This window comes from Alosa alosa, chromosome 6 (genome assembly GCF_017589495.1).
Source record: "Alosa alosa isolate M-15738 ecotype Scorff River chromosome 6, AALO_Geno_1.1, whole genome shotgun sequence".
NCBI lineage: Eukaryota > Metazoa > Chordata > Actinopteri > Clupeiformes > Clupeidae > Alosa > Alosa alosa.
This window is the reverse complement of record NC_063194.1, coordinates 20100664-20121931: the sequence shown is the minus strand read 5'-3', so window position 1 is coordinate 20121931 and position 21268 is coordinate 20100664. Positions and strand designations below refer to the sequence as shown.

General features: G+C 42.6%; 1 protein-coding gene across 2 annotated transcripts in view; it reads right to left on the bottom strand.

Moving 5' to 3' along the window:
- Positions 1–7987: 7987 nt before the first annotated feature.
- Positions 7988–21268, bottom strand: part of tbc1d16 (TBC1 domain family, member 16) — a 28061-nt gene continuing 14780 nt past the window's right edge. For both annotated transcript variants that reach the window (XM_048246259.1, XM_048246260.1), the window contains 9 exons: positions 20868–21059; positions 20426–20573; positions 19671–19835; positions 16727–16875; positions 13504–13638; positions 13084–13270; positions 12412–12591; positions 11802–11948; positions 7988–11606 (listed from right to left, as the gene is read on the bottom strand). In XM_048246259.1, the coding sequence (XP_048102216.1) occupies positions 11331–11606; positions 11802–11948; positions 12412–12591; positions 13084–13270; positions 13504–13638; positions 16727–16875; positions 19671–19835; positions 20426–20573; positions 20868–21059 (1579 nt within the window). In that variant the 3' untranslated portion in view covers positions 7988–11330. The remainder of the gene's footprint in view (positions 11607–11801; positions 11949–12411; positions 12592–13083; positions 13271–13503; positions 13639–16726; positions 16876–19670; positions 19836–20425; positions 20574–20867; positions 21060–21268) is intronic.

Below are 21268 nucleotides of genomic sequence, written 5' to 3'. Positions count from 1 at the left end.
TGTGTGTGTGTGCATTTTGTGTGTGTGTGTGTGTTATATTTACCCTCTCTCATTTCTCCACTCTTTCTTGTTGATGTGAGAATCACGATTAAGCTGATTCCACATTTCAATGCGCAAATATGGCCCATACCAAACAGGAAACCTTCACCTCTCCCCCACATCCTAAAGCTAAAGGTCAGAATTTAACCACACAGACAGTCACTCACACTGTAGCTACATTAGTTATTTCAGTCAGTGGCCTAATTCCCACCACCACTCTCATTCTGTCTCTTATTTAAAGCCAAGAGGCTGTACGTATAGCCTCCAGCAGCTACCACGGAGAGGCAAAATAATAACGTTGTAATTTGTAATTGATAAAAATATTATATAATATCAATATAATATAATGATATGTGTAAGTGCATACAGTATCATCATAACATGCACATCATAAAAAGCAAATGCATTAAAGACTCATCACTGACTCCTGAATGATGAATAATTACTCATGATATTCCGAGACACAAGATAACAAGAATACATGACATGCACAGTCAATACAATATCTTCCACGCAACGAGCAGCTGAGCACTAAACCTGCCTGGTGGCCTAGATGATTCAGTATCAGATGATTCAATATTTATTAACGCTAAAAAAAATATTTATCCAGCAAACACTGCGTCCTCCAGCAGCCTCGCCCAGGCAGGCTAACACTGGACGCCTCATTGCATTTAATGTACAGGCAAGGATGTAAAGTAACCAGAGGCGGACAGAGTATACACAGCTTCATTACTTGAGTAAAAGTACAGATACCCTTTGCTAAATTTTACTCAAGTACAAGTAAAAGTACAACACTCAGATGTCTACTTAAGTAAAAGTACTGAAGTACTTGTTTTTAAAAGTACTTGCGTACAAGAGTACAAGAGTAGCCTACATTTTCTAAATATTGCATTACTACTGCCACAGTGCTTACATTAATGTACAGAAACATGCTACATGGAGTTATGAAAAATTGTAATGTTAATACCTTGGAGAATGTAAAAGGAATTGAAAGTAAAATCAAGTAATTTTTATCTTTTTACCTATGTTGCCAGGGATGGGCAGTATTTCTAATACATGTATTTAAAAAACGTATTTCAAATACAAAATATTATTTTGTAATTGAAACACTTGAAGCGAAAACTATCATTAACTTGTTCAGAAAATTGAAATAGTCTGACAAGGTGGGGCCACAGGTTGGCACATTCCCGGGATGGACCTGCTGCGTCTTCATCCATTGTTTTGTCCATGGTTTTGTCTGACCATGGAGTTGACTTTGGCGAAAAGCTGAAGGTGATTGCTGATAGGTTGTCCCAATCAGTGGCGTCTGCACAATCCAATCACGTTTGAGAGGGAAACAACAAATTGAGGGTTTCCGAGACTTTTCTTTTTTTCCTTTTTTTTTAGAAGAAGTAACGGGTACTCACAGTTATGGATAAAAATGTAGTGGAGTAAGGAGTACAATATTTGCCTCTCAAATGTAAAATCATGAGTACTCCCCAAAAATGATGCTCAAGTAAAGTACAGATCCCTCAGAATTGTACTCAAGTACTGTACTCAAGTAAATGTACTCCGTTACTGGCTCTGAAAGTAACAATGTAGTTTCAGTTAAAACGGGCCTGACTCTGGTTTCAGAAGGATCCTGTTCTGCAACACATAAAGGTCATCACACTACTTACACGTCACAGAACATATCAACAAAGTAAATAGGACAAGACATACTTTCAAATTGGAAAAAAGACAAAATAATAGGCACAAACAATACAGACAAGTACAAAACATAGACAGTCATGCTTTTGTTTTGTTGTTTGCTTGTGTAAATGTTAAGCTCGTTATTGGCCATGTTGTAATCCCATGACTTTCGAGCGTCGCTCATCTCTCATGCAAATGGCATCCGTGGCCTGCTCAATTCTTTTTGTGTGTAGCGTCACATCTGTCTCCTTACGTGGGGCGGCTGGACACAGATGGTGGGTAGCACATCAGGCCTCGGCGCACGCGCGCACTCCGGCTTCACCCTTAAGTCACTCAGCGCTCACTCAGACTCGACTACCCCCTGCAAGACAAGAAGAGTATTTATCAGTATCAGTCCCCAGTCAAACCACAGCTCGCCCCAAAGACTGGTCAAGAGAATCCGCCAGTCTTCTACAAATGACCTGGACACCTCTCCTCTACCCATGCCACCCCAGTTCCAAAAAAGTCCAGTTGACGTCAATATCTGTGTGTCCCTGATTCGGCCCCTTGCTTTACAAAACAGTCGAGACAGCCTAGAAACCTTCTCTAATCAGTTTCAGTTCCCCTTGTTCCCCAAACCAAAGGACCCCTACTGTTCCTCATTACCTCACATAACCCCCTGCTGCTACCATTGGCAATGATTTCAGAGAAACGCGAGGGGAAGTCGAAAGAAAGACAGATAGAGAGAGAGATAGCGTGGATTGAGAAATCAATGAAAGAATGGCAAAGACGGTCAGGTAACAAAAAAGAGCCCCAAAGAGGATCAATGGGGTGTTATCTGAGTTCTAGGTTATGCTTTATGGAACTTGTTTGAGGTTTAGAGGGAGAGACAGAGACAGAGAGAGAGAGAGAGAGAGAGAGAGAGAGAGAGAGAGAGAGAGGAAGATTTCTAAGACCGTTGGAAAAACAAATCTTATCTTGCATATAACTTTAACTTGCATGTAAAGTATTGTAGATGCTGTGCACAGGTAATAACATTTCAAATAACCTTTCAAAAATAGGTTATACAGTATACTGACACATCTGTATGAAAAAAAATCAACATTGTTCGGGAGCCATCTAAAGTTACAAATATACATGTATTATTATATCAAGAACAAAATACAAATAGGAGGGAATCAACTGCCGGCATGATTAAATGAAGATACCCACACTGCTGCCAAAATATTTTTCAGTCTTTCACGCCATCCAAGATAACACTTATAAGGGTTTAGAAAGTGATTTACTTAGATAGATAGATAGATAGATAGATAGATAGATAGATACTTTATTGATCCCCGGGGGAAATTCAAGCACTTATAAAACACAAATAAGTCTTTCATATTGAAATATTACACAGACAGCATTTGGTTATCATCGAGATAATACAGAGGTGTAGACTGCCATAAAATACCCAAGGAGCTGTACAGAATGTTGCATTGTGGGTGAATTGAAAGGTCACTGGTTTGTCAGAGCAAATCAGCAAAGGAGAGCTGATGACTTGATAGAGGGTTACAGTAAGAATGGTATAACCTTCCTGTAGTCAGCATCAGATTAACAACAAGTTAAGGGAAATACATCTCTCCATATCCATTCCATCTAAACTCATGGTTTAAACACACACACACACACACACACACACACACAACACACACACACACACACACAACACTTATCATACACATCAGTGTACATATTCTACATTACCATTTCAAGCCACTTACAAGAGTAAATTAATTCTCTCTTGCTTGGAAGGACATTTCTCACTGTGACATTCAACTAATAGTTTCCTGTTAACGGGTTGTGGTAATGAATAAAATGTGTGTGTGTGTGTGTGTGTGTGTGTGTGTGTGTGTGTGTGTGTGTTGTGTAAAATGGTGACTCCGCATTTGGGTAATCTCAAGCCAGAAGCCTGTGGCTATAATCCTGGATAAAGTGCCTCTTTCTGAGCTGCCCGCCCCGTGAGCCAGTGCTTCCTCTGGGCTGCCCCTCAGTAGCCTCACACTCAGCGCCCCATGAGGGTGACCCGACCCTTCCATCTCACACACCGGCTGGGGACAATGAGCAATCCAATCAGGGACGAGACCCATCCTCTTTAGTTAGTAAGGATGGAAACAAAGCCGTGCGATTCACCAGAAAATTCCATTTAGACTCCTTAGCATTTGGCAGCAGAATAGCCTGATTAAGTCCCACTCTCTCTATGACATATTTCAATGGTTGGATTATTAATGACAACAATTATATATATATATATATATATATATATATATATATATATATATATATATATATATATATATATATATATATATATATATATATTTTTTTAAATTGTAATTGTACAGCCTTTCTCTTCTGCGTGCAAAAAACCCTGCTATTGGAGACAATCTGAAAAAAAGCATATCATATGTTTTGAGATTATAATAGATGCAGTTCAGCTGGGTTAAATGGCTAAAACAAGATCAATACTGGCAAGATGCTGAAGACAGCAATTGTGTTCAATTCAGTTTATTATATTCTATTATTATTAGATTCTACTCTGAATATTGTGTTGAAACGTTATACATTGTGTCATTTAAGCCTAGCTGTCACCTATATGACATTCATAAGGAGTGTTCCATGCCATTTAAGTTTAGATGTGCTGATGTTCTGTTCTTCATCAGTCCCACTCTTTCCAAACAGCAAAGTTTACAAAGTGCATGTTTGTTGTTCTACTGTTATATCCTCCTCTAAGACTATTTGTGTTATGTACATTCAACAAAGTTAATGGTCTTGTGGTCATTGACTATTCTACTCTGAATATTGTATTGAGAATTTTTCATTTGGCTCAACAAATTCACACTCTTCCTTTTACTATGGAGTGCATACAACAAAAGGCATCTGATTCTTTTACATTCATGCGTAGTTTATAGATGTACAGAGGGCAACTTCCAATATAATCAGAAGTCACAAATGTACTCTAACTACAAATATCCTAGTATACGTGATGGACTCTATCTTGTCAATGACACAGCAGGGCTCATCCATCCTAACGCCATGTTTAATTCAAGGACGTTCGAGGTCGAGGGGCTTTCTCGAATTTCTCCAATACAGGAGCACCAACGATACAAACACCCTTAACGCAATTGTAGTGATGTTTTTTGTTGTTGTTGTTGCAATCTCCATAATACGCATATCATTTCGGTATGCTTATAGAATAAATATGGTGGAATGTAAGCTACTTGACACATGTTTCTCATTAAGAGTTCGCTTTATTCAGCATCAGTATTTTCTGCTGCAATAGCCTTTGATTCTGGATGAAACTAATGCCATAAGCCGTTAGACAAGTACACTGCATGGTCGTTGTAAAGAATGTATGTGACCATAAAGCTTTGGAACAGGTCCACAATATGAGCTTTATATCTTACACAGATGATACGTGTTTGTCATGGTTAATTTAAGCCTTATCTCGTGGGTGTTTCAACCTGCGTCATTGCCGTTATCGAGGACCTTGACAACACGCCTTGGGAGTAGCCTCGCTTCGGTAACCCACCTAATCGCCCTGTTAACTCGGTTCAGCTCATCGTTAAAAAACGTATTTACAACGCTGAAGGACCATAACTGTCTTTTTTTATCCTCCATGACAAACTGCATTTTTCTTGTTGGAATAGTGGAGTGAATTATTCCACTAATACATTGCATTTTTGACAAAACATCGCTTTCTTAAGTATAGCAGCAACACAGCAATTAGGACCGATACAAGATAAATATTTTATTTGAAAACAATAACATTAACAGGATAATATTTAAAACAAAGGTATAAAAGCCATTCACAATCATTTGTTAGGTCAAGGCAGCACTGTGAAGACAATGCCACTAAAGTGATTGAAAAGACTGCTGAAAGTAGCCATATATCACGCGTTTCTTTCACGGGACCTTTCGTGCATTTTGTGTGGTCTGCTTTTAACCTGAATGTCTGTACTAAAAGGTGGTGGGGCGTGCGTGTGCGCATGTGTGTCTTTGTATCGCTGTGTGTTTGTGGGGGTTTACACACTTTTAGTTTGCATCGTTTAAAACAGTAACATATCTGCTGGTCTCTGATAAAGAAATCTTGAATGAAGATAAAACAACCAAGTGAGAATGTTCAAAGGGAACTAAATTAAACCCTAGACAAAAGCATACATGCTGGTTATTTAAACAGATCTAGAAATTATTAATGTGGTTATGAAAACAGAATTTGCATTTAAATCTTGGGTTCTAGAAATCTGGAATTGCATATCATCCTCAACATAGAGTTTAATTGAGTGATATCATCTTTACACACTGACCAAAAGAAGATAAAAAAAACTGGTCTGAAGTGATCGTCAGTCTAGTGATACATCCAACAGAGTCCTTTATAAAGAGTGATACCCCCAGAGTGTATAGTTCTCAGTGTTGCACAACAAGTGTTCAATGAACTTGGATAACACAATATCTAGGTGTGATTTCCAGCTAAGGAATTCAATACAAGCAGCAGTATCCAAACATCCTCCCCAACGTCCCAGGAGATCCATACTTCAACCCTTCCAGGCAAACTCTCTTCTGATAACTAATAGAAAAATAAATAAAGGCCTAGGATCTTTCCTTCATGCATTCCTTCCCTGCCCTTGATTATGGCCTTTTCTGTTCAGAGTACACGCATTCCAGCACGCACCCTTTAGGAGTACCCATACATAGTCTTCATCATGAAAACATAACCTAGCGCAACACACCGTGCCTTCACAAAAGGAGGGTGTAACAGATATAGTGCAGAGTGCTTAGTGCAGATGATGAAATGGGATTTTGCTGCAGTGTTTCCTCTTCTCACTACACACAGTCTCACAAGTGCTGACAAAAGCTCCAAAGGTTGAGTTGTGCTGTGGTCTGACGTCAGGTCCATCACCCCAACCCCACGAGAACCTTGTGTGTACTGAAGCTAAAAGCTACAGCTTGAAGATTATCAGTGTAAAGTGAAGTGGATGTAGGACATTTGTGACAAATATTACATCAATCCTATTAAGTAACCAAGGCTAGCATAAAAGCAAGCAACAATGAGGAGCTAAATGATTGCTTTTTTTGGGGGGGGGGGGGGGGTTCTTTTGGTATATTTCCAGCAAATGTAACATACGGATGTACTGACTATAACATTACGTATTCTAGCACACATTTTGTTTTAGAAGCAATTGCTGTCTCAGCCATAAGATATTCAATATAACTGAGAGAAGGTGTACATTGTATCACATTCATATGGAGTTTTCCATGGCATTTAAGTTGAGATGTTCTGATGCAATATAATCATCTAGTCACATTCACATTGGCCAAAGATCATCACTCCCAGTCTTTCCAAACAGCAAAGTTTACAAAGTGCATGTTTGTTTTCACGACAGTATGGTGTTGTTTACCGTCATATCCTCCTCTAAGACTATTTGTGTTATGTGAATACATTCAGCAAAGTCAACGGTCTTGCGGTCATTGAATGTTGGGAGAAAAACTAACATGAACATTAAAAAGGATAATTACCTAACAACAGAAGAAAAGAAGATACAAATACACCTTTTCTCTGTTTATGGGACTTCATTGTTGTCTGTAATTAACCAAACAACCAGGGTGGTAAAAGGCCATAAATGGCACGTGCCCAGTAAAACCCCACAATTGACAGCACGATTTACCATGTTTCATCAAAGAAGGAAGGGTGCTGTAAAGAGTTAGTGAAAGGGAGGTCATGTGAGATGAAATGGGTCAATGGGTTTTGCTGTCCTTTTGACTTCTGGAGTTTCCACCAAACGGTGCTTGAGCAACCAAGGACAACGACACAACAGCCATGTCTAAATAGGCCTGTGTTTGACTTACTGTGAGGTATTTGAGTGAGTTGAATAAATGGAAGCTACTGTGTTGGTGACGTGTGTTGGTGTGATATGTGATATAGATGATACAGAAGTAGCTTAAGAACTAAAAACAACAACTAAACAACTAAAAAACAATAACAACAAAAAACAATGTAAGTTTTGCCAATAAACAAATTAATCCAAGACAAACCAGGAGGAGCATTTTGACAGAAAGATGAGAAAACAAAGCATGAGATAACAGAACAGCCACCACATGCTGTGTTTAGAGGGCAAGGCAAACCCATGGCCTTCACTGTGCCATCCACCTGCTCTGTCCTTCAGCAGCATGTTAATGGGGGCCGGCTGTGTGGAGCAAGCCTCTTATTAGCACCTCCAAGCAGAGGTCCAAGCAGCCCCCTCCCCTCAGGACCCCCTCTACCTCTCCAAATGACCCCGGCTCATTATCACCTCCCCTTGCTCCAGGTGTGGAGAGCGGCCCCCCTAATTGATAATTAGAGGGCCTTGTCAAACAAAGGCTAAGGCAATCTCACAGTAGGGTGTATAACACACACGCACACACACACAAAGTACGGCAGCATGTTGGTACATAAAAGCCTATAAGGAAAGGGCGACAGCAATGGGTATCGAAGTTCTCGCACGCACACACAGCCACACACACACACACACACAAATCCTGTTGCTCATCCCCATCTTCACCTCACCCTACTCCCACAACACTAGCCTATAACAAGGTATTGGGTAAAAAACCATCTGTCGTGTTTCTGATTAGTCTCTCTCTCTTCCTCTCAAGGAAGCCGCTCTTGAGATGGTCGGAGATAGGCGTCTTACAGTTAGACCACAAACGTAGGAGTTAGAGGAAGATTGCTCTGCTATCATTGCCTTCAACAGACAAACGCTGTATTACGAAACGGTTGGACAACTAAAAAGCAGCTTACTGTTTCAAATGAAACATCATTTGTCTTAGGCTCGATGTTGTGTTTAATGAAACAACACAACAAAGTTCAAGGTTTCACACCACCACACTACTGCCCAAAATGTTGTGCCAAACCCAAAATTTCAAACTGTGAAATCTTTCCAATGAGTGAAATCACTGTTAAGTCACAGTATTGTCAATGTGATTTGTAGATTATATACTGTATATGAAACGTTTAAACTGGGTGCTGGTATTGTAATGAAATCACTGGAAAACAGTGCATATAAAATGGAAATAAACGGTCAATAGCAATACACAAAATGTCATCCAAGGTGGAGATGAGAAACTCACATGAGAAACCGGTTAGTAAACAGATAACATTGTAACAGAGAACATTGTTTATCATTTCCTAAAATCATGTGCTAGAAAGGAGGAGGAGTTCTTCCAGTACTTTTTGTAACCGTGAGAAATCTACACTGGGCAGTCATACTACTCTGAAGAGATGGATGGGCACAGAACTGACAGGTGAATCATCCTTCATTTCCTTGAACCAATCATGATCATACGGCAGGTTTCAACATCAACATCAGACCTGCATTCTATAACAGACTCCAGAGGACCGGTCTAAATCTGGACTTAACAACTCAAGACTAGGACTGATTTATAGCATATAAGGCTGTTGAGAATAGACAGTGGTCAGCTATGCACTTGAGCTCTCTGAACTTGAGTTTAATCTTTCATGACCATCTCTGAACAGAACAGACCTGTTCCTCCAGGACAACACCGCACCTACAAAAACTAAAATGGCCTTCCTGTTATCTACACTGCAGAGATTTAAAGAATTTGGTCGATTGGCAGCAGCTTCCTCATTCTCCAAAATCCAAATGGTATTCCCATTAGACATACACACACACACACACACACACACACACACACACACACACGACATGCCTGTAAAGTGGCATCCAGCTGTTGTTCTGACTGACACACACACACTCCACACCTACATATCAATCCACATGCCAATCTCTGAAATCTCACACGCGCCACATATTATGTGATTATATTATATTATATTCTAGTCATGTGATTGCCATTGAGCCCTCCCTTGTCTCCCTTGTCCATGTGGGGCTCGGGGGTGCGGGGGACTAATGGCCATAGAGGGCCAGTAATGCATGTCACTTAGGAGGCCGTCGAGGAAAGAGGGGAAAGGCTGCTCCAAAATACTAATGCCACCTTTTAGCACCAATTTGGAGATGTATTTCCCCATCGGACCACGCGGCAGTTGCCCCTTAGGGAACTCTTACCCAACATGAGGCTGGCTCTAACCCTGTCTCCAGAACTATGGCTGACACACTGGCAAGGAGAGAGGGGAAGGAGAGGAGTTTGCATCTTAAAACAATCATTCTCGTTCTGACAAATGAAGTCATTAAAACACACTCTGAAAGGTTTCATAGATCTTTTTTTCTTTGCAAGAAATCAAACTGCTTTGAGAAAGCTTTCCTGATGGGTGTATAAACATAGGATAAACAGTCATAATGAAAAGCTGGAAATAAGACAAATTCTGGTAAAAGACATTTGGATGAACACAAAAAAGTGGAGAACTACGTTTTTGAAAACAAATAGTTAAAGAAAGTGCAAATATAATGTTTCTGCTAGCTTTTGATGTTTCCTTACATTGTGATTGAATGATCAACGTATAAAACACCATGGGTGGCTAGTGTGGAATGAGAGATTTAAATTTAATTACTCAAGACCTCTTCTTTCATATAGCTCTAGTGTAATTGATATGAATGCAATTATCCTCCCTTTCTGTAGGATCTGAAACAGCAGAAGTCTCCTGCAGTTCTTTACCCATAAAGAAAAAAAGAGAGAGAAGGGAATTCCCCAGCTCAGATTCAGATACTCTGATGTCTTTGCTTTTCCCCCATATATTAGCCGCTTATAAAATATTCATCCGAGTTAAACCGAGACCGAGTACTGTTTTCTTTTTCTTATCGCTGAGATTCTTTCCCGGCCTCAGGAGCGTAACCGGACCCAGTCCCGCCGAGCAGGACAGGGCGTCTCTCTCTACGGAGAACCCAGGATCACATGGAATAGCAAGGGCCTGTTTACTTTGAGATGACTTGTGAAATCAGCTCTCGCAACCTTTTCGTCTTTGGCCTTGAACTGTTTTTTGAGAAAGCATATTGCTTGGTTTGGTTCGGACTTTTTTGTCTTAAAATGACCACCAGATTATTATCACACCCCCTCCCCCATCTCACTAGCCTAATAAACATGCCATTATCATATGTTAGCACCGATGGTTTTTGCCATGATCACCGTTACAGAAAAGCAATGCAAAAAAAGAGACATAACCAGAGTAAAGAATACATGACATCTATTGTGGTTTCTCATCTGAGATGATGTCCTATTGGGCATTCACAACCACTTGGGCTGTATCTTTATCCACTGTTCTGTTGATGAGGTCACTATATTGCTTTACGGAGACACCTCTGTTCTTCCAGAAATATGGAATCCACTGGAATATAGAAGGTGCATATTCCATTTGGACAGATGATGACGGAGTGTTTCTCCCACTGTGACACCAGCACACACACACACACACACGATTTCCCTTACAATCTAATCAAAAATAATAAACAAGCAAGCAAATAAACAAACAAACAAATGTCTGGAAATAAGCTCGAGAGTGAGGCATGTGGATGAAGATCCACTTGAACTCAGTGCCTGCACCCATGAGTGTATCCAGGGCTACGAGGGCTGGAGCGCCCGGGATCAGGGCACCCACCGCCTGTGCCCCCAAAAGGAAGTGACATGCATCCACGACCCATCCCACGCTACGTTCAGGACTGCTTGCGGAAGCTGAAGATGTCCCGTGTCTTGGAGCCCCTCTTGCCCTCAGGTGGGGGCGGGGTGGTGTTGGGGCGCGGGGACGGGGGCGGCTGGGGGTCGACGGTGCCCCCGTATGGGCAGCTCTGAGAGTCCTGGTGCTCTCCGGAACATTCCACTGTCGGGATGTAGCGGCTGTCCCACATGCCTGGCCCGCACAGCTTGCACAGGTCATGCAGACTGCAAGGGATCCTGGGTAACAGGCGAAACTGGTACAGCAGACTGCGTGCCTGGAACAAAGGGGAAGTTGGCACCATAAAATAGACATCTACGGGAAATTAGTCTAGTGTATGGGTTTGTGTGTGTATTTAGGAATAACTGCCCATTCATGATACTGAACGTTCGTGGGTGGTTCTTCTGGATGCTAGAACAAACTGTTTGTCTGTGTACATTTTGTTAGTGTGTGTACCCGCAAATGTTTGTACCTTGCGCAGCACCAGTTCTCCGTTCATGTGCATGGACAGGTTGCTGAAGTGGAGCAGCATCTGGTCAGTGGCCAGCTGCAGTTCTGTAACGTCCTCTCCGTACAGCACGATGATGGCCACACACAAGAACAGGTGAAAGTAGTCCGTCTGCCGGGGGCAACAGTTACCAAGGGTTACCAAAGAGAAACAACTGCCACTGGCTGGCATTATACCCATGAGAACAGAGTGCACTGAAGTAGCCATGTTTCCATTCTTACACAGTAACAGCATCATGTAGCAGATCCGACAATACTCTGTACTCCAAATTATTTTGATTAAATTTGAATTTGAATTTATTTGAAACCTATTTTGATAAAAACTGTCTTTATCTGGCTTATTCATCTCAAATTGTTGTTGTGTGTTTTTGGAAAAAAAGAAGTGTAAAATATGCATGTTTTCAGAATATTTGCAGATGGTAATGCTAGTCCTCATTAATTATGCTTTGGTGTGGATACTGTGGGGGCCCACTCAGACAGAGATGATCATAAAGGTCGCCTTAAAATATGGCATTTTCAATAATTGTACTACTAACTGTGCGTGTGTGTGCGTGTGTGTGTATGTGTGTGTCCACCTGGTAGTGTGCCCAGCAGGCCTCCCACATGCGCAGGGCCTCTGCGTCGGGGAACTCGCGTTTGAAGCAAAGCAGCACCCAGCGGTGGCAGAAAAGCAGCTGCAGGCCGTCCTCACCCAGACGCAGCAGGTGCTGGTGGAACCGCGGCAGCATCAGGCGCAGCAGCTCACGCAGGTACATCTACACACACACGGACGCACGCGCGCACACAAACACACAAATTATATGGATACGTTATATGCATGTGTGCCTGTTTTCATGTCATATAATAAGCATATATTAGCAAACACATTGTAAATGCATACACGTATATATTATTTCCATATATTTTATAAATGGATCTGCTGTATATATTATTTACAGGCTCAGAGTCTGCTGCATCTGCTCCAGGTCTATAAAAATATAAATGGAAGGATGCCTTGCTGTCCGAGTTTTACCGTAGCAGGTATTCAGCAAAACAAAAATATCTTAAGAAGCAAAATTGTATTCAAACTTTTGGACATGCCTTGTTGCCACTATGCCACCGAATGCTATCTTAGAAGGTAGGATATTTGCGCTTTCGGACAAAGTCTGTTTGTGTGTGTAGCCTCCTGCACTGCCCATCCTTTGTGCTGTGTATGCTCAAGACATCATCACCGCCACACCGCACACACACACACACACAAGCCTCACCAGCTGTCTCTCCATGTCCTCGTCGCGGGGCGAGCTGATGAAGATGGTGTTCTCCATCAGGCCCACAAAGCACCAGAATGTGTCACTCTCGTCCTGCACCTCGGACAGCAGCGGGGCCACCAGGTCGGACATGCCCTGGCAGTAGCCCATCTCGGGGTTGAACACGGCGTAGTTGAGCAGGATGCGCCTGCGGGCACCAACAGGGGGCAGAAGATGGCATGAGATTCACCACCAGGAAGATTCATTCAGGATAGAGAAAAAGGCTAAATTCACTGGCGCACTGCTAACTGAATAGGTTTTTTATTTTCATACAAACTGTGTGCCTGCCTGAGTCACTGAATTAACTAAATATGAGGCTAACCTCAGATTAGATTCAGTTTAGTTAAATGTGACTGGGGAGGGGGTTGCTGGAACTCTGACCTCATGATCTCCACATTAGGGTTGTTCTCTCCCTTGAAGTAGGCGTTGCTCCGGTCAGTGCGGACCACGTCCTTATCCACAGTGAACTGAACCTTCCTCCAGAACTCACTGTGCTCCTCTGGACTCATGCACAGCCTGGACAAGAGGAGGGACGCAGGGGGGGTGGGTAGAGGTCAAGAGATGACTGAATTATTATAGAAAACAATGCATAGTAATGAGAAAAAGGGTAGAGAAAGAAAATGGACAAAATAGAGAAATATTAGAGAATGGTTATCATGTGTAGAGCAGGTAAAATGCACTGAAGAACATGTGAGAGATGAAAATGGAGGGAAGAGGAGAAAACTCCTCGACAGACCCCAGATCAGGTGCACCTCTCCAGTCCTTGCTGGAGGAGCAGGAGCTCTCCTGGCACAGGTGGGATTTAATTAACACTGTTTGTTTTTCCAGGTCAAACAGGGCAGCCCTTATTGGGGACCAAGCCGCACAATTTCAACAAAAATTTTGGCTTATTTTTTCATTATTATATGCAACTTATTTCTTACTTTTTGCTTGAATGTTAGTTTTTCTGTGGACTTAAAATTGGTAAAATATGCCAGTGTTTGTGTGAGCGTTCCCAACAGTCCACCACCACCTCACCCTCTACCAGGTGGGATTTAATTAACACTGTTTGTTTTTCCACGAGGGCAGCCGGGACCAAGCCGGACAGCCTGATGCCCCCAGCACTGGTCTGGAGCCTACTTTAGCCCCTGGACCACACAGAGTCCAGTCCCATCGGCCTGAAAGCCCTCTGCACAAACACCGCCTGGGTGTGAAATAACAACGGCTGACGCGAGCGTCTCAGAGGCAGCCTCCATATAACCGCATCCGTACACACAGACACAGACACACGGGGTGAAAGTGTCTGACATGCGTTTGTGATCTGTTTGTCAGTGCAGGAGGGTGTATCTGTTTATAGACAATTGCCGTGCGCAGTGGAGACACTGAAGTGTTGATCACAGGAGCTGCGCGGAGCTGTTTGGCGCTGAAGGGGGACTAAGATGTCCTCGAGTTGTGACAAACAAATGGGAATTGTGGTCCTTGGTGACAAAGCCCATGAGAATTGTGCTGACAAGAACGGTCATTTCACTGGCTGGGCATGAATGTCTTTCATTAATACCGTTGTGTCACATTCAAATACTCACACATGCTTGAGGAGATACCTAATTTCAGTCCAACCACAAAACAAATCCATCTATAGGATGAGCACCTACATTAACAGTCACTGCATGCCTCATTATCTAATGGCAACATGCCCTGCCTGAGGTGATTGGGCTTGACACTCTTCTTTTCCACTGGGGTCCACAGCACTTATCTCTGCACACTACTCTCTACTGATCGCTAATCTTCGAGCATTCTAAAGCTGTGGCAACATCAGCCAACTGAGAACTCGACGTAAATAACTGCCACGTAAATAACCCCACCACACCTCAACATACACACGCTAAGACTGCAAAATCAAATTCTTCATGCCTTCCTGTGAGTTTTGAATAGGCAGCACTGGTTCAGCTAAACCACCCTCCCTGAGAGACTTCGGCATCGGTTCATCCAGAATTAAAGACGACCAAGTTACTGAGAGGAAGTCTGGCTGATGACCTCCTTTCTGATTATTATCATAATCACATGGTGTCCTCTCCTACCCTTGTTATGATCACATATTCATTTCCATCTGTAATACAGCACTTGTCTTGTTTTTTCAGCCTGCCCTGCTTACACCCAGTCCTCTAAAGGTTGTTTATCATGTGGTGTGTGACCTTTCAACTAAATTGATGTCATCATAAAACATTACAAAAGGCTATTTTAAACCAGCAGTCTTGCTAATAATAGGCTTATACCATTGTTATTGTTACTATGATCTTGTTCTCTCATTGTTGTTCAGAATCCTTCACATTTCAAGCCTAAAGCGTCCTACATACTCGCCACTCCCGACCGGTAGCGTGACAATGTGACGTCACGGGAGCGCCGTAACCATTTATACTCGTCGCGACACTAGTTTCAATATTCTCCTGAATTGGCTTTGGCCTCAATGGCAGTAAAAACTACCCTCTGTGATGATACTTCAGACTTCGGTTGCTGCTATTCACAACTACCATCTTGTTCTCTCATTGTTGTTCAGAATCCTTCACATTTCAAGCCTAAAGCGTCCTACATACTCGCCACTCCCGACCGGTAGCGTGACAATGTGACGTCACGGGAGCGCCGTAACCATTTATACTCGTCGCGACACTAGTTTCAATATTCTCCTGAATTGGCTTTGGCCTCAATGGCAGTAAAAACTACCCTCTGTGATGATACTTCAGACTTCGGTTGCTGCTGTTCACAACTACCATCATTACCATCTAGTTTCCAAGGTGTGTGCAGCTAGATAGATACTTTATTCATCCCGAGGGAAATTTTAGCAAGTAAGCTAGCTGGCTGGTGCTGACAAATGAGTTTGTGTAATTTCCTGAGGTGGAAAGAGATTTTTTTCAGGTCTTAGATATCCTTTGGTTGAAAGGAAATATCAATGTTACCTTTTGCTGGATTATTGGCATGTCCCTGGGTCCTGGGTCTTTCATCTTAATTCCCTCTCTCTGGTAGCTTCATTAACTTATCCAGCAAACTATTTAAAAATCACAAACTCTCGCTGGTAACCTAGCCAGGTTAATTTCCCTCTCTTCTCAAACTGACTATTCAAACATGTTTATTTAAGATGTGGGCTAGGCTATATGAAATGCCTGAATGTGGTTGATGTCTGTATAGAGGCACGCATGCTCCCTGATCTTGGCTTCAAGCTCATCCTGCTTGTCGTGCGCATCTGAAAAAAAATCTCCTGTGCACGACCTGCCTGCGCGAGGCTGAAATTTCTCGTGTGACAGAGCAAATGACGCAATTTTGACATCACATTGTCGCACTACCGGTCGGGTGTGTCGACTATGTAGTACGCTTAACATGCCATAGGATAGATGTCTTATTCCACATCCCCATCTCAATTCCCTTTACTTTCTCATACATACACAAACATACACATTCATGAAACCTCCATCTTCCCGGTATCACACAATAGTTGGCCTCCTATTGCCTATCTACACACCCTCCCCCCTTACCACTGAAAAATAAGCATGCACACACACACACACACACACACACACACACACACACACACACGCACACACACACACACACACGCACACACACAGACACACACCTGCGCTGCTGGATCTCCTGGTACTCAGTCCTCTTCTGCAGCCTCCAGGCCTCGCGTTCCTCAGAGGTGGAGTCCCAGCTGTAGTAGCGCAGAAGGAAGGGCCACACCTCACCCCGGATAGACGGGTCAATCCCGCCAAAGAAGATCGCCTGAGGACACACACTCACACATTCATTCTACATTCTTGCTATCCAAACAGTACATTAATGCTCATGTCCAGAGAGCAGCCAGAGTCTATGATCTGTGGGATTCGAACCCATAACTTTGCTGTTGTGAACACCTTGCTCTACCTGTTGTGGTGCAGGAAAAGCAGAATCTAATGAGTCATGGGTGAGTGCTAAGGCATTTGTAAGAGCTACAGACAGATAAGTTACTCGTTCACAACAGGACATACAAAATAAGCATGCCTAGTGCCCCTTGAAAAAATTCTGCACACAGCCAACTTCATTATGATCCATAAATTTGCAGTGAATAATTTTTTCTGTTCGATTACAGCTGCTCCCATGATTTCATGAATATCTAAAGCACCAAAAGCCACACAATCATAACACGGAGGGGGATTTCAGCGTGGCGGCCTGCTTTGGGGAGGTTTATTTTCCACCGCCGCTGGGCTCATCTGGGTCGTGTTGACCTTTTCTGCAGCATGATGTTCACAGCAGGGGTGTTCCCGCACAGAGCCATGCTGGTGGTTTCAACCACGCCTGCCTGCTTGCCTGCCTTTCACACCTCCCTAGCTGCTGTGGCTCATCTGAATGCAAAAAACAACTCCTTAGCTTCACACCTGTCCCCAGAACACACACACACACACACACAGGTCTGAGGACAAGATTCACTTTTAATCTGCTTTGGCATCTGAGACTAAATTGGGCTGAATTTAGAGTTTCAGTTCACTGTGGGCATGCCTTGCTATTTTGTGTGTGTGTGTGTGTCAAGGCTAAATTATTATTGTTTTGCAGTTGCACTTTCACACCTTCCCTCATCACATTTCCCCCCCCCCTCTCAACTCATAATTATCCTGGTGCTGCTAGGTATTAGTGCAGATTTTGACACAGCTGATCATAAAATTCTGCTTGACAAATTAGAAAACTGTGTTGGACTCTCAGGAAGTGTCCAGCAATGGTTCAAGTCCTACCTAGAAGATAGGGATTACTTTGTTTCTATTAGCACCTATGTATCAGAGAAAACCACCATGCCATGAAAATCTTAAAATCAATTCTGAATTTAACAGGAAGCCAGTGCAGCTGAGCCAGGACTGGTGTGATGTGCTCTCTCTTTTTAGTACCAGTAAGCAATCTGGCTGCTGCATTCTGGACCATCTGTAACTTATGAATGTTGGATTGGGTTAGACCTGTGTATAAAATAGTGCAATAATCAAGTCTGGAGGTAATAAAAGCATGTATAAGAATTTCAAGATCGTTCTGGGATAAAAAGGACATAAGATTAGCTATTACTCTAAGTTAATAAAACCCACTTCTGACCACACTATTAATTTGTTTATTATGACACCAAGATATCTAACCACGGAGTGCACATTATTTGAGAGCGGACCAAGAGTACTGCTGGTGACAGGGGGGGCAAATATAATTACTTCGGTTTTGCTGCCGTTGAGTTGTAAGAAATTGCAGGTCATCCAAGATTTAATGTCATTGAGGCAGCTCTGCAGTTTGTTTGATAAACATGAGGTCTGAGGAGCAACTGGGAGATAGATCTGGGTATCTGGGTATCATCAGTGTAACAGTGGTATTGGATGCCATATTTATATATGGAACTGAGGGGCAACATGCATAGAGAGAAGAGGAGGGGGCCAAGGATTGAACCTTGGGGGACCCCAAATTTCATAGTAGCAGATGAAGATGAATGATTTCCCAATTAAACTGAAAAAGACCTGTCTTTGAGGTGAACCAGGTTAGTACAGTGCCCTGCAGACCAACTCTATGTTCTAGCCTGCGCAGCAAGATATTATGGTCAGTGGTGTCAAATGCATCACTAAGATCTAATAAAACTAAAATGGCGCAGGAACCAGAGTCAGCGCAGAATGTTGTTGTATGTCATTTAAAACCTTAATAAGAGCTGTTTTAGTGCTGTGATTTGCCCGAAAACCAGACTGAAAGTAACCAAAATACCCATTTGATGTTCGGAGGGTAGTTAGTTGATTAAAGACTTCTTTTTCAATCATTTTTCCAATAAAGGTAGACTGGGCCTGTAATTATTTAGCATGGATGCATCCAAGTTATTCTTCTTGAGAAGGGGCTTTACAACAGCTGTTTTAAGGGACTTAGGAAAAGTGCCAGACAGCAATGATACACTGCCGCTATGAAGGTGAAAAACAGTTTTGAAACAGAAAAAATTGGTAGGCAGAGTGTCTAAGCGACATGTGGCAGAGCTGAGATTCTGTACCATTTTTCAAGAGTTCCGCAGTCTATCAAGCTGAACTCTGACATGAAGTTAAGTTTCCCTCCCTTTGTAGCTGGAAGTTCTGGATGTTGAGTTAACAATTGAGAAGATATGTTGAGTCTGATTTTGTCAATTTTACCTTTGAAAAAAGATACAAACTCATTTCATATATATTATTTGAGAGAAGTTCAGGTGCTAATTGTGAGGGGGGATTCTTCTCAATGGTTGAGAATAGTACACGGGTGTTATTTGTACTTGACTACTGATGATGTTAGAGAAGAAAGACTTATTGGCATATTTCAAATATATTTATATATATCTTTTTGTCTTTATAGTGCTGTTTAAATTGCTTTTTTATTTATATTATATATATTGATTAATCTTGTGTCATAACATGTAAAGCACATTGAATGACCATTGTGTATACCGGTAATAATGTGCTATATAATTACATTTACTTTTACATTTACATCTCTCCACCACCTCCAACCTTGTGATTTCTGTGTGAGGTGTAGAGGCTCAAGCCTGCTCCGCCCTTCACTCTCCTCACCTTGCGGAGCTTGTATTCCTCCTCCAACTGGCCACTGTGGTTGAGGTGGCGCAACCAGGAGGCCACGTCCAGCCGCCGGTACAGGCGCTCCTCCGGGTGGGTCTCGGCTGAGGGCAGCGTAGGCCTGCGGATGGAGAACTGCATGCAGGATTTCTCATCTGACACCTGAGAGAGAGAGAGAGAGAAAGAGATTACTTGAGGGGAAGCCCAAGGGACTGTAGAAACTACAGAAATGAAATAAACTATGCAGTAAAAAAAAAGCCTTCCCAACTTCCATTTACACATTCACACAGATGACTCAGTAAGAGACATGAGGAGAGATAAATAGTGTTTGGAGTCATGCAATGAGTCTTATCTTTTATAAGTATGAGTGTGTTTATGAAAAAATGTGTGTGTGTGGGGGTGTGTGCATGTTTGTGTGTGTGTGTGTGTGTGTGTGTGTGTGTGTGTGTGTGTGTGTGTGTGTGTGTGTGTGTGTGTGTGTGTAGGGGGGTGTTACAGTGAAGTTTCTATTCCTAGTTAAATCTCTCACTGCATTTTTAATGAAATCCTGGTCATGATTTACTCACATGTAGAAACATCCTGAGAGAAGGTAGGGATAGCATCCATAATCTGAGCCAACAGAGGGCGCTGTAACAATACCCTGTGCTTGAATGAGAATGCTAATCATTCTAGAGCAACATACAAGGTTAGCCAACCAACCCTATGGCCCATCTCACTGCCTGTAAAATACAGCTTGTGTTGGCAACTTCTACCTGGTCTTTGAGCTGGGTTTCCCGACAACACTTCCACTGCTGGAAGACCTCGGCCAGCTTGTCCAGGCCAGCATGGTGGAAGTGCAGGATCTTGTACTGACTCTCCCGACTGGCGATGACCAGCTGACCACTGGTGCAGGCCTCATCACTGGAAAACACACACACCAGACAGGACCTCAATACAACATACAACTGCTCCAAGAGTCACCTTCAGTGCTTGCAATCCAGCTGCTTATCTTATTGACTAAAATAAATGACTACATATCCCTCCATATGCTACATAATTGAAAGTTTTATATGGGCTGGCATTATTCATTCTAAACAAAAGAACAAAACAAAACTAAACTACAGTGTATCTTTATTCAACTTAAAAATCAACACTACAGGTGAGGAACAGTGGGTACTGCAGACGGATCTGGGCCTGGCTGGAGTGGTTTCTGACCTGAAGAACAGTCGCAGGGACCTCATGTGGCCCAGGTCCACCCGAAACACCCCACACAGCTGTTCTAGGGCCAGAACCTTCTGTTGCTCCTCCCACCTCACCCCCTGCGATTGGCTGCTCTCAGACGGGGCGTGGCTGTCTAAGCTGGAGGCCGAGCTGGCCGAGTGGGTCATAGATTCATCACACATATCCCTGGAAGAACAAGAGTATAGCGATGCAAAGCACAGTGAAGGAACAAAAACAATGGGATCCAAATACACTCCAACACACACAAAAAAGTAGAAGGTATCTCTAACAGGTCCTTTTATCCAAAGTGCCTCGGGTCAGCCACTTATAAAGTAATCACCACCACCACCAGTACAATATTAGTTGTACACATATCCAACAATCATCCGATTCAC